General features: G+C 48.3%; 1 protein-coding gene across 1 annotated transcript in view; it reads right to left on the bottom strand.

Annotated features, from left to right (window-relative positions):
- MAPKAPK2 (MAPK activated protein kinase 2) overlaps nucleotides 1–14461 on the bottom strand; it is a 117949-nt gene that overhangs the window by 22495 nt on the left and 80993 nt on the right. Inside the window, exon 2 of the mRNA XM_069633190.1 lies at nucleotides 7209–7348. Within this exon, the coding sequence (XP_069489291.1) occupies nucleotides 7209–7348 (140 nt within the window). The remainder of the gene's footprint in view (nucleotides 1–7208; nucleotides 7349–14461) is intronic.

Below are 14461 nucleotides of genomic sequence, written 5' to 3'. Positions count from 1 at the left end.
ACTGTGGGCACGGCTTTAAAATGCAACAGATCGATACATTCTTTCCATACTGGGCGACTGAGGAATACAGACGTGGGAGGAACAATGGGCTACGGTTGGTTGCACCGAGTCTCGGGAGGATAGCTCAGGGGCAACACACTTGCCTCGGAAGCAAGATGACGCAGAGCGACAGGTTCGATCCCCGGGTCTGCGCTTAGAAACCTCTGGGTATTAAGTGTGTTATAAATAACCAATTACAAATTGGTTTGCGTCATTTGGGGTTCTTGCAAGTGTACATAGGCTCTACTGAGTGATGTGGTACTGATTACGGGCACTAGGTCTAGTGTGAGCAGCGTAGCCGGTTAGGGGAGTCACCCTTTGTATAGAAGCAATCTGCTAGCGGTAGCTTTCCATTATTACACATAATGTGCACAGGGTATTGGTGCAACGGGACGAGTGCATCCAACTAGTCCCCACTTTTACTCAAAGCATTGTATATCCTGTGCCATAAGTCAACAGTTAGACTGTAAATTAAATGCTGACTAAAATGCTAGGATTTTGAAGTGTCTGGGGCGACATGTTAGGACCAAAATGTGATGCATTGGCACGTTAAGGTCCGACTGAACAACTCACCTAGGAGGGCAATTTTTGGGGTGAGGCCATGGAATTTAACGGTTTTGTCCAGTAAAGCTGATAGAGGGAAGGACTGTTTTGGTCACTGTAAAAATACAAGACTGTAATATTGCTATGCAATATATATGCACCAAACACAGACAATCCCCTGTTCAATGAACTTGCACAATTTATCCAGCACTGCAATGTTGATTCAGTTATTCTAGCTGGAGATTTCAACTTTGTTTTGGACACGTTACTTGACTGCTCAAACGGGGACTTCAAGAATTCCAGAAAGATCACTAGAACGTTTGATAGATGAACTGCATCTAGCGCCTCGAGCATCCATGATGTTTACTCGCGTGTTGATCTCTCGCTTACCTCTGGGCGTGCAAAACACCAACCTTTTTTGGCTCTGAAATGGGAATCATCTGCGTTTCTGACCACGCACCAACATCGTTATGCCTCCCATTGCAATACACATGAGCTAAATCATTCCGATGGAGAATTAACTCAACTATTCTGCAGAATGAGGGCATTAAAGAGGAAGTTGTGAAAGATGGAGGGATTTATCGCAATCAATGGAACAGGTGTTATTGCCGTCTCATCTGTGTGGGAGGCAACAAAGGTTGCAGAAGGGGTGTTCTGGAGATGCAGCAAAAAAATCTAATGAACTATTCAAAGGATTGTATTTTTAAAAATCTACAAATCTGAGCTAAACTGCAAGCAAATCACTAAAAAGTATTTCCTGGACTCCGTGGACTTTCCTCGCTTAGATTAGTGATCAAGCAGCAACTCTGGAGAATGACAATGGTAGACGATGTTTGCTTAGCAGTCTCTGCCCTCCAGGTGGGCAAGTCGCCAGGTACTGATGTAGGCCTGTGGAATTGTTCAGAATCTTGCCCGAGTGTGCTCTGCCGCTGCTATGTGACGTTTAGAACACTGAATAAGAGGGATAAGTCCTACCAGATGTGCCAATTATAGACCATCAGTTTGATGAATACCGGCTGCAAGTGCTTGGCAAAAACACTAGCTAAAAGAATAGAGCCTGTTGTGCCATCTCTAGTACACAAAAAGCAGGTGGGTTTTGTGACCAGATGATCAGTGGCAGACAACATGAGACAGCTACTTCTGCAATTCAGTGTGGATGCACACAGGAGTGTCCTGCTGTAGTGGTCTCTCTGGACGCAGAGACAGCAGTCGACCGGTCTTTTTTGAATGCTTGGAGAGAATGGGATTCTGTCAGATCTTCAGACGGTGGTGGGTAAGACTTCTGTATTTAAATACCTACACAAGTGTCCTCACAAATGGCTTGATTTCTGATACATTCAAACTCAACAGGGGTACCAGACAAGGATGTCCACTCTGCCCACTATTATTAATTTTGGCGGTGTTGTTCGATGGAATGACAATAGACGCTGAATTGGAGGGGATGTACTTCTGAATAAGATCTGGCTTGATGCAGCTGGCTTACTGGTGCTTCTTGATTCGGCTTAATCCAGCATGGACCTTTGAAAGGAAAGTTCTATTCTGGCCGTCTTGGGAGGAATCAGATCTATAAAAAGATGTGATTGAGGGGGGCTGGATCCCCTTTGCACAACTGTCCTGTAAGTTTGATTTGAGTGGACCCCAAGCAATTATCACCACAAAATGCAACATGGTCAGCACTGGAGCAGTGCAATCGTGCTCTGCACCCAGATGCCAATATCGATGGCGTTTTAGGATCTCGACGAAAAGTGGCTCTGGAACTAGCCAATATCAGGGCTGAGGAGCTCGGTGAATCAGGTTAGCAGGGCAGTTGGCTGAGATGCTGTAGTAATGTCCGGCTGGTCAGCATGGATTGGGGTCCAAGAGCATCACAGACTAAACTCCTGTTTAGAACATATTGGCCTCTGTAGCATATGTTCAAGAGGCATCTTCTGGAGAGTGACGAGTGCTGGAAATGCAAGCAAGGGGCACTTCGGGTCACTTATTCAGGACTGGTTAAACTTTTGGGAAGGGGTCCATGAGCGGTCGGGCTTTGCACCATTTCAATGCTTCAATTCTAGTGCATGGCAATGTGTCCTCATTGGATGACATACAACTTGTTAAAAAAAAAAAGTCTGGCTACTCTGGGTATTCATGGTTGTAAAAAAAATTGACGTCTTGGAAATTGCCTACTTCCTTCTGCATGTATCCACCTATGAGGGCCATTTATAAGCAATTGGGAGATACCGATACATGTGGGGATATGTCCTTGATACTTTTAGCTAATGGGTCCTATGGAAACATTAGTCGTGTGCTTGTTAAATGAAATCTTCATTTACTCCCCGCCCCCTTCTTTCAGTATCAATTGCTCACCCTTCTGTACGCACATTGAGATTCCAATTCTGCGTCTGTTCATTTGCATCACCGCAATGACTGTGCTCTTTTGCAATGTAATATTGTTAATTACCTTTTTTGAGTTGCATGATGTTTACGCTACATAAAATATTTAAATCACGAAATAAAAAGCAGACAGCAACGCAGTGGGAAAAGCTCTAGGGGTGGGGGTGGTATTCCGCAGCAAAAAAACCGTCAACCAAGGTATGCAATTGGTTTTCCTAAGGAGTTAGTCCTCGCATCGGAGCCCAGACTCCCAAAGCAGTAAATAGGATGCAAGACAGAACATTGGGGGCTGAGGGCGCGGGGTGTGGGGGGTGCGCACAAAAGCAAGCCTTACACCAGAAAACGCAAAGATCACCCATCTCCGGCCAAAGTCACAAGAGCAATGCTTAGCAAAGGTCTGCAGACTAGGACCATCCCTCTGCCCGACAGACGTCCAGCAACAGCCCCTTGGCTGGACTCGAGGAGACTCCCGCCTCATAGTGGAAGGAGTCGGAAGGCTTTCAGGGACAGCTTCACCAGCTCGCTGCAGGCCTGAATGCACAGGATGGCCCAGCGAGAGGTTTGCTGGCCCCCAAAAAGGTAAGGCCCATTAACAAGTGAGCAAATGGCAGCAAAGCTGGACTCCTTGGTCCGAGGAAACCAAGCACAGCGTCCTCTGCTCCCAGCAGCCTTAGAATAAGACTAGCCGTTTCAACGTACACCAAAGTCTTAATGGAAAGAAGGCCTCAGATAGTACCCATCCTGGATAGGATGGTAATGGAGTGGACAACACAGCCTGGGCCCACACCCTGGTGAAGCGCACGCCTGTAGGATAAGAGAAGTAAGAAGCAGGAATGATTCATTTCCTTTCCTTCCGACAGTGAAGTCCGTTCTAATCCAGGACTTAATTAGAAAGAGCGGCCAACAAGCCTCCATTCCCTAATATGCTGAAGCCACACAATACCACCAAGAGCAAGTAATCCAAAACTGGCACCACCGGCTGCATCACAGCGCCAACTGTAAAACCTCTTGCAATGAGAGAACCTCTTCGGAAACGGCTTTCGCACTTAAATCGCCCAACACTAAGCTCGCCAGGCTCCGATGATGGCATGTCAACATTAAGAGGCGGCGGTGAACGGTCAGGCGGGTAACAACGCAATGAAGCACCTGCACCACCATTGCTAACCAAACATGCCTGCACGGCAGAGGCCGCCACCGAACCACAAACACCAAGTCCAAGAGCTTGGCAAAGGACGCATTGGCAAGCAAAGCAAACAACCCAGGCAACCGCCAAGAATCCATGAGGGCAAACTCCCTGGAGCAGAACATGGGGTACCGACGGGAAGCAAACAAGCTTGGGGTCTACCCCTACATCACAGATGAAGTTAACCACATTCAATGGTCAAAGTGGGCATCAGTGGTTGGGAGCGGCGCAACTCTACTTTAGTACGTTTTACCGTTCCAATGCTTTAAAAAAAAAAATAGGAAATAAAAATGGTTCTGGAATGGTTTCAATTTAAAATAAAAGTGTAGGAAGAAGTTGAAACATGCACTAAAGTGTCCCTTAAACAGCAGGTGTGTTTGGTATTGTGCATGGGAGGGGGGGCTCGCCGATTGAGTTTGGGGGACAGGGGCAGTCCAGCAGGGAACATAGTTCCACTACTCTGACCACATTCCAACATATGCAAAAATCAGAGAAAAGGCCAGGGCTTCAATAAGAGCACAGGTGTGCACAGTAGGATGGCTGGAGTGATCCAACAACTGGGACTTGATAAACCAACTCAGGGAAGAGACCACATGGACAGATGCTTCTCAGGTTGGATGGCACCATCTCCCAGGACTATGAAGACGCCGGCTGAGTAGTCATGACCAACGATCACGCACACTAAATGAGTCACATGCACAGGAACGTGCAACCTGTGTCCAGAGGCGAACAGCGGTGAAGAAATTGGCCAACTTCCTGAAGAGAAATGCAGTCTCTATGGGAAGCAAGAATGAAGCTGGTTCTGGGAGTTGTACGGGTGGCGAAGAATGAAGCCAACACAAAGGCAGCGTGATGGTGGTTCTAAACGGTCCTCACTATCCCAACTTCCAAGAGGGGTTCCCTGCCTCAAAACCAAAACTAAAGGCTACGTCAGAAAATCCATCAAATCAAACTTCACCATCCTGGTGGGTTACAAGATCCTTGCATCCCTCACGTTACAGCTAAAAGGATAAACCAAACAGAAATTTCCTTCTCCACGAAAATGGCTCCCTTCTCCTGAAGCTCGGATAATGTTTAAAAGAATGTTCCCTTGCCACCCAAACTGCCAGGTGGGAAGGACTCCCTTCCCCTGGCTTGTGGGTTTCACAGTCTTCATACAACTCCACATACAGGATAATGCCTCCCTTCTCCTGGCACAGCTGTACACAGTTCACAATAAGGCCGGGAGGGGGAAGAACTCCCTTCCCTTGGCGTCTCTAGCACAACTCCCAGGAGCATTACTCCCTTCTCCTGGTAGACATCTATACAGTTCACAATAACTCCCTTCTTCTGGCATCTTCAGAGTATGTTCCAAGAGCTTTAGACACTGCTCCGGGGGGGGGGGGGCTACACCCACTGAGAACTCCTTCCATGTTCACCGGTTTCCTCCGCTCTTCTCAGGCTCTGGTCTGCCCAAAGCATTTGAAACTCCCGCCGGTTTCCAGCACCAGTTTCCTCTCCCAGGTTGGGGGTGGCAGGTTTGTTAGTCCATCATCTATACTTCTACAATATTGCCAGTCCCACCCTGGCGGATTGTAAAAGTCCTTTGTTGCTGTTGATGACATCCACTCTCCTCTGGGCCACCTCATACCAGTACTAACACAGTTAATGACTGTCATGTCTGCTGTGAGTTTCTTCGTCCTAGTCCCCTGTGTTACAACAATACATAGGTGTACTTTCAATAAAAGGGTTCCGAACTGCGGGGAGGGCTAGGGAATGTTGGGGACTGACAATACTCAAAGGTCTGCACCCCAGGTGATTGTCCTTGTCCCCAGGAGAGGTCCCTCCCCATAAGGTCCTCCCGCATTAAAGCACCCATAGGGGGGACTATTGGACAGCGGCTGCACCTCCCTGGCCTCATGGGAAAGGGCTCCCCTTGGGGAGAAATGACAAATCTTGTGGATTGTCAGAAACTGCCCATAGCACTTCGTCATGATCTGCAGGACCCATTGGTAGAACGTCAGAGCTAATCGTTCTTGCCTTCCACCGGAGTCTAATGCCGAAGGCTTCCTTCTCGGATAGATGACCTGAGAGCAAGGGGGGCCCATAGGATGGGAGGCACGATGGCCCATGCCAGATGAAACAATGCTGCCCCTCCAGAAGAGCAAAACAAAAGAGTTGATGGCTGGAAGGTTTAGAATAAATCTTGACCTCTGGCATTGCTCTGGGCAACCCTCCAGACCATCGTTCTTCCCCTGCCAAGCCATTACAAAAGGGGGAAACACCAAATGCAAATCAGGCTTAGTCCCACCCCCAAAGGGTTAGTCCAGCCCAAACTGCTGGGTCACATCCCTTTTGCACGAGACCACAAGCATCCCCAGACATGTTTCAGCCTTGTTGGGCGTCATCAGTGAGGAGTAGCTTGGGTCTCTAGGCCCAGCAGGCACGGGACCCACGTCTGGGCATACCCTTCCCAGAAGGGAGAAGGAGAAGAATCATGGAAGATAAAGAGCCAGAGTAGGCAGCGCTTTTGGGCTGAAGTGGACCAGCTGCTAAGTCTCGACAGGGGATCAAGACACCAAGCACTCGACATCGTTCGCCTGCACTCCACATAAAGAGGCAGAGTGCTAGTGGATTGCGACACCACCAGGGGAGTAGTGAGGGCCGGCTTCGTGAATATGAAAAGCGTGCGAGTGCGTGTCCGTCCCAAGAGGCACACAAGCAGACCAAGTGTCTTCAGATTCCAGGAGGATTAGACCAGAGACTGATGTCTGGAAACAGCCACAGCCTGGGACCTTAGCGGGTGCTTCTGTGAGAAACTAGGAAGCCACAGGAGAGGAGGGAGGGCCAATGGGCATAGGGAGGACATTGGAAACCAAAAAGCCAAGACCGGTGGGTGCCCATGGGGCAAAGCAGGATTTAGGAAAGTGTTCCGAAGGGCAGTGAGGGCAAAGGGACAGTGTTCGGAAGGGGGCCGAGGGACAGACATGCTGAAATAAAGTTACAAAAAAATACGTGGCCGAGTAGCTACTGTGGGGTGAGCAGAGCAATGTGTTAATGTGCACCCCCGCCCCGACAGCCAACTCACCATTCCATTATGATAAGAAGGCACTTCCGGCCCTGGTAGAGGTTCTCATAGACGTCGTGAATCTTGACAATGTGCCCGCACTGCGATGCCCTCCAGTGCAGCTCCACCTCTCGCCGCGCTTTGGGGCAGTCCTGCAGCATCTGTGGGTGGAGCCGAAAGAAACAGTTAGCCAATCAGAGTAGAGGGGGGCAAAGCCGGTATCGGCTCAAAACGAGGTCATGTGCAACTGTGCAAGTCAAGGAAACGCAGACAGAGCAGTGAGGCAGACCGAGCTCAGTAGTAGACTCATAGCAATTTAAAAACAATCTTGCAGTTTTAGGCTGTGCTGCACTTGGCATTTCTACATAAATGAAAACTAAAAGCAAGTACTGCCAAAGCCAACAGCTTTGGATTCTGTGAACTGAAAATGGGTCACGTTCACAGAGGCAAATTTCGATACCGGCAGCACCTACTCTGTGACCCGAGAAACTTTGCTGATGCCGCCCGCCCTACTAATCCCAGCACAGAGCCCGACCACCACCTGTGTGTAGCCTCTGTACACCAGCACCAATACAGCTCCGCCACAGCAGAACCATACTGCCAAGCGGCACCTCAGTACAGGAAACCCACAGGTTGCTCTGTCCAGGTGGACGTGCAGCATTTCCAGCGGCGGCCCCACAGCGGAGCACACCAATCTTTACATACACCCCTCCCCCACCCTCAGCTAGTCGGTCAGTGTGTCCCATATCGCGGACCATACTCCTCTAGCCAGAATTGCCCCAGGAGCCACATTCTTGTGCCAATGCTGCGGGACACTTGGGTACCAAAGTACTGCAAAAGCGGTCTTTTACAATGCACCCAATGCAGTCGAGACCCAATTGCACCTACATTTCAATGCAGCTGAACTTAACTAGTGGGACAGTCATGCCATACACAATATCCATTAGCCAACAATACACCAGGGAGGTCTTTGCTGTGGCACACCGCAATAAACTAAACTCAGTCGATCCTGAGAGCCAATCTGGAACTCCATAACCAGATACATTTGCAACATTAGAAATCCCGCAAAATTCAGAAATGCCCTAAAAATCCTGGCTCCTACCAATAACCCCCTGAACCATCTTTCATTGAAACTACACTGGCAAACCCAACATCCCCTCACACCAACTGCAACACAAGCGGCCGGCAGCTTACGCAGCAGGCCACCTGACACTATCACCCCCATGCACAACAACATCCCTTCCTGACCAATACACCAGGGAAACCAGCAGCCCTCGTTGAGGCACACCACAACAAACTCACCCACGGTCACTGCCAGCGTTAGGCAGAATCCTATGCAGGGCCCTTAGGGGCCACTGCACAGAGTTAAGACTGCAAGTGGTAATACACGTTCACCTTTGGTACAAGCCGGTACTACACAGAAAGAGTGGTAGCAGTGACCGAGCAGCGAGACTTATCTCAAGAGTGTATGAGCAGTAGCAGAGATTACACAAAGGACTACAATTACTGTGACTCAAGCAACACTAACTCAAGGTTTCTGGTTAAAGTACATTTATTTTTAAACCAACTGTTTACAAAAACACTTCAATTCTAGTAAAATAAAACCACACTTCAAATACACACAACACAACCAGTTCCCCTTGTGCAGTCCAATTCAAGGTAAGTACATTTGGATTTGACAGACCAGTGTTATGAAACAAACAACGTTACCGGGAATACATATGCGATCACTTTTTGACAGTAATGACAGTTCGGTCTTAAAGATACGCGTAACCGCGGGAAGAAATGTAACCGTAGTCAAACACACTTAGCACATGAATTAACACAAGAGAGTTGGGGATAAAAATCATGCGCAATACTTTTGTCAAGGCAGAGAGAATCAGAGGGCACTTTAACACGAAAATAAAAGTCAATAGGCCTGCGCCAGTGTCAAGTGGAACAGGGTCCCTGTTGCCGAAGATCACAGAACAGTTCAAGATTCAAGGTTGCCAGGAGTACTTAGATATTGTCAGAAGAGGAGGCAAAAGTTATAAGAGGGAAGGAAGAAAAGGACAAGCCTTTGGCGAGGAAGAAGGGTTCACCCCAATTCCTCGGCAGTTCCTGGTAGTTTCCTGCAGACTCACGGTTCCTGGAGCTTCAGTCGTGGAGACAAGGAGGATGTCTGGAGGGATCTGCACTACCCAGGGATGAGGCCAACAGCAGTGACGGTGAATAAAAAGGTGTGCTCCTTTAAACCAGGAGGTGCTCTTCAGATGGCTATGCGGACCACTACGCAGTGTGCAGGGATGCCGACCACAAAGAGGATACTCTGGCTGTGGAAGATGAGCTGGTTGACCCCACCAGGCTCAAGGGAAGATGACTCCGGACTGGATCTTCTCTGGTCGTTGAAGGGTAGTTGGCTCAGGACTGCAGCAGGGCTTCACCGGGACTTCGGGTTGCAGCAGCCGTCTTCTCCGCTTCTCTTCAGTTCCAGTGGTGACTGACTTCCAGCCCAAGAGTCCTGCCTTTTATGCGAAAATATCCCATTCACACAGCCTGGCTGTCAATCACTCAACAGGAGGGGGGAGTTTGTCCTGTCCGGACAACCACCTCAGCCAATCACCACAAGGAGACCCTGTGCAGGAGGTGACTACACCCCTGCCTCACCTTCAGCCCACCTAGACACCCAGGCACCAAAGGAGGGCTTCGTCAAAAGACCATCAACAAAGAAGGCAAACCTGGATTGCCGCGCAAAGACACAAGAAGGACTTTAACAAAAAGAAATGGCGGCTAAACCGGACCGGAGCCGAAATAAAAAAGCATTTGGGCAAGCGGGTTTAAGTTAGAGGCTACCACAAAAGCCTGGAACAGTACCACGTTTATATAGTATAATCGCGGTAGAAAAGTTAGGGTAGATACCACTGCCACCAGCCAAGTCTAAATGTTAAAAGAGCAAAACAAAGCTCATGGAGGTACAAACGAAAAGGGGTCGGATTTAACCCTTTCCAATACATGTAAGATGAAGTACTGGGTCTGTAGTTTTAAAGTGACTATATAAAGTCAATGGCAACTTTACATGTTTCTGGGTGACAGTAGTCAGCCCCAGAAAAATGGAGTCAGTGGGAAGTCTAAAAGAAAACCCTGTGTCACTGCACTGAAGGTGCTGTGTAACGCACACAAAAGTAGGGCTCATGGAGTGGTGTGGCGCCAGAGCCCAAGATCACACAAAAAGTAGAAATACACATGGCAAAACACAAGAGTGGGGGAAAAAAAAAAAAGGATCACACTCTTACCAGGTGGAAAAAATAAACCCCAGAAATCCAGCAAAGCTGCTGAGGGAATTCACTAGGTGAGAGAAATTAGCCATAAATGAGAATTCTTCCCAACAGCCAGCTGAGACCCTCACACTAGAAAGACCATGAACAATTGGGATCACATTGGACAGAGATCGCTCCAGCCAAGCAACTCCAAAGCCTATGGTATGTATACATACACCACATTTGTGGGGACAGTCTGCAGGAACGAACCACCAACAACGCACCATAGAATGCAGCTACAGCTATGCTTTCCGGTCTAGGAGCACATAACCGTCCGAACAGAAACCCCTGATGTACCTCAACACCTCTGCCACTAGCATACAGCGACTACCAACAAAAAGAAATTTGGCATAGCCGGCAACATATTGACTCTCCCAACAATCGCACCCTGTCGCAAACCTCCAACATCGCCCATCTACATGCCCAACCTCCTCTGGGCTGCTTAGACAAGCCTAGCCAGCCAGTCACCCAAGTCCTAGACCGGTGAAAATGCACACAAGCATTTCCCAATCAAATCGTATTTTGCATTTCCAGGACATAGAGTACAGTTACCAAGGGCATGCAGGCCATACAAATGGGGAAAGAGTGCGATAAAAGACAAAATACAGTAAAAAAGCTGCAGGTCGTGCCAACCTACATCTGCATTGCTACGCAGAGAAAGAACTAGATTTTACCCTCAAGAAAACGCACAAACACTTCACAAAAAGACCAGAGTAGACCTACATGGAACGGAGATCAAAGTTAAATTTAAAAGGGCCCCTCTGTGGTAAGCCAAGGTTGCCATACCTTGGGAGGGGTGGGGTCTTCGCCCTTTTCTTTAGAGGAGTTCCAACAGAATAGTCGAACAAAATAAGTTTGGAGGGCACTAAAAATTGTTACTTCATCCCACACGAGTTCTATTGCCCAAAACCCAGGACAGGAAACTGGACCAATACCCATCAAACCAACAGCAACGCAGTCTTGCATTTCTCCCACTGCACCCACTAAACAAACCCAACCCATTTTCCTGCAGGTGCCACAGCGCCTAGAGACAAAGAAAATGGCAGCAGTGCGCTACATAAAACCCAACGACAAACGTACACATTATTCTACTGCACAACTGACAGGAGCACTCCAAAGCTACACACCTGTCGAGCAAGGCTCTAGAACTTAAACACATGTCGGATGCAGCCTCCAGGTGCGGGAAAGCCTTGCTTCTTGTGTGAAGCTTGTGGTTGTAAAAAGTGACATGAAAAATGTCAATGTCATGCAGCATTTGCGCCAAAGGAGTATCCGTATCCCTTATGTAAAGCAGAATGTGCAGCAAAAAGTAGTGAAGCAGCGCCCTCTGGTGACTGCACTCCGCTATTACTACCAATTTACCGTTCTTACATGTGAAATTGTCGCATGACAACAAGGACACGCTCTTATGTAGCACCCGCAGACAAACTTTAGTGGTTACTCCTGGCGCTCTACGCTCTTCCTCCATTACCCCTCCTAATCCGCCGTCCCCCCCCCCCTCACCCTCTCACGACGACCCCTCTAGATGTATTGAAGGCACAGCATGCCAGCCCGCTTAACATAAGTTCATAAGAAAAATATGCGATCCAAAAGCTACGTTAAAAAGAGCAATGTGGCAGGTGGAAAAAAAATGCACGCAAAATCCACTTGCAGTTCAAGGAGATTTATCGAAAGTCGCTTTCCATTTTCTGGTTACTCGACCCTGGAGTGGATGCAATGAAATTGCAGGGAGGTTTGAAACATTTGCAGACCACTGTGTGCGGCTGGCCTGTGGGTGGCAGCAGCGCGCCATGCATGAAGTGGCCTTTTGGTGACATGCACCATTTTACAGAGTAGCCATCGCGGTGATAGGAGTTTAAGCAACTACCTGCAGGTCTAGTGGGATTTTAAGAATTTGCAAGGCTGGCCACCCAATTTTATGTTCCTTTTCAACAAAATATACACGGCCCAACCACACACACACACCACATCCTATATGTATGGTTTAGAAATTGTGGATTTTATATGTTACATTTGAACGACAATACAGCACCACTTGTAGGAACAGGCATTGGCAAAGTCAACAGTTTTGGGTGTGCCAATAAGGACCTCAATTGCTGATGTGGGCCTCCTCGCAGGACCCAAGCAGGCAAACCAGGCATGGGGCCACGGTCTGGCAATGGCGGACAACAGGATGACGGCCCTGTGGCTGGACACCATATTCCAGCAACGGGCCAGCAAAGAGGGGGCACACACTAAAGGAGGACATGGCTACAAAGACACCAAAACAGAAACAAGGGGGTTAGTGGCAAGTTTCAGTCAGTGAAGCAAAACGCCTCTAAAAGCTTGCCAGCAGTATGCAAATCTGTACAAATACGCATCAGATTTGGCAGGAAACCCATGGAAGAAAAAAATAAAAAAAAGGAGTATCTCTTGTTGCTAGTGCCTTCATCAAAATGAGTCAGTTTGCATGCATACAACTACAAACCTCCGTAATCTATGGCGTTATGCTGCCTCCTTGTGGCCAATTGAAACACTAACCAGAAAAGCTGCACAAACCAAAACATCAAGGCCTCAGGGATAAAAGAAACAGGCCAGTACTGTCAATTAAACATCTAAAGCCTTCCAAAAATATAAGAAAACGCCATAATTTTGAATATTAAAAAAAAGGCACACCAAGCGCACAGCCACAGTAAATATGCAACATACCAAATATTGGGATCTTTTGCGGTCTTGAAACAAGCATTGGCAATGCCAATAGTTTGGGTTTTTGTGCCATGCACTGCCGTAGTGGTATTAAAGTACCTGGGTATCTAATACTGCTACACACCAAAACCATTAGTTCTACCAATGCTTGTTTTTAACAAGACATCACCGACGGACACATGGTGCTGACAAATTACAAGTTTCTGAAGGCCGACTTTGAGAAGACGTTTTTATTACACCTGTAGCAGTTTACAGCTCCAAATAGATCCCAGGAGGGGGTGTTTTGGGTGGTGAAGGGAAAGGGAGGGAAAGGGCGTAGCGATTAGCATTGGCAGTAAACGGGTTGGCTAACGAACAGCTGTGTGCATCTCTTCATAAGCCAATTCTCCCCATCTGTATTCCAATGCAATAAGGGGGCGAAAGCACCACCCAATACCCAAAACAACAAAAAGCTTAATTCCATATGCCTCATGAGCCCTACTGGGCCAGGTGAACGGTTACAATTCAGAACTGTAATGTTTTCCAACTGTAGTGAATATTTGTAGGCTCCAACCAAGGTCACGGGTCACTTCCTATAATTTTTGAACGGGACTAGGTTAGTGGGAGGTCCTACTGACAAATCCTTTTCCCGAGTTGTGTGCTCCTCTGCACTTTCCGAGCAATCGCAGCCACAGGGAACTTAGCAGCGAGTTGTGCGATGCTGGCTGAAGGCAGGTGGGGGCTATTTTAGTTGAGTGGGCGTCGGTTAGAGTAGGGGGCTGAGAGTTTGCCACTGGGTTTGAACAGTGCATGAGTCTATGCGCACACATCGGTTGTGGGGCACCCGCGCGCATTAGAGTTTTGGGAATGGCTTTATATTGGCAGCATTCGTTCTTTGATGTACATTATTTGAGGCGCAACGTGTTATCCTCGGCGTTTACAGGCGTTTACAGGAAGTAACATTAAAACAGATGCGTGAAACCAGCAGTTCAGAAATCAGAAGGTTGGCGGGAGGAGGGGGGGGGGGGGGGGGGGGGGGGGGGGGGGGGGGGCTGGGAGCCAGGCCTTACATTCACAGGTAGTTCGGGGTTAGGAGGCGGGTTTACCAGTGTTCGCTAGTACGTTTCGAAGCGCTTCCAATGTTGGCAGCTATACGAATTGAGAGCGTGAAATATGGCCAGGATCACAAGTGCAGATGCCAATATGAAAAGAACTCCAGTCTCCCAATCAGAGCTCTCACCCGCGGACAACAAGGCCGGCGGTGGGCAACTGGAGGCCAGTTCGGCCCCTGGTCGGAGAAAACCAGCAGCCCCG

Source organism: Ambystoma mexicanum, chromosome 13 (assembly GCF_040938575.1).
Source record: "Ambystoma mexicanum isolate Mex_15411 chromosome 13, UKY_AmexF1_1, whole genome shotgun sequence".
Taxonomy (NCBI): Eukaryota; Metazoa; Chordata; class Amphibia; order Caudata; family Ambystomatidae; genus Ambystoma; species Ambystoma mexicanum.
This window is presented reverse-complemented; position numbering and strand designations above follow the sequence as displayed.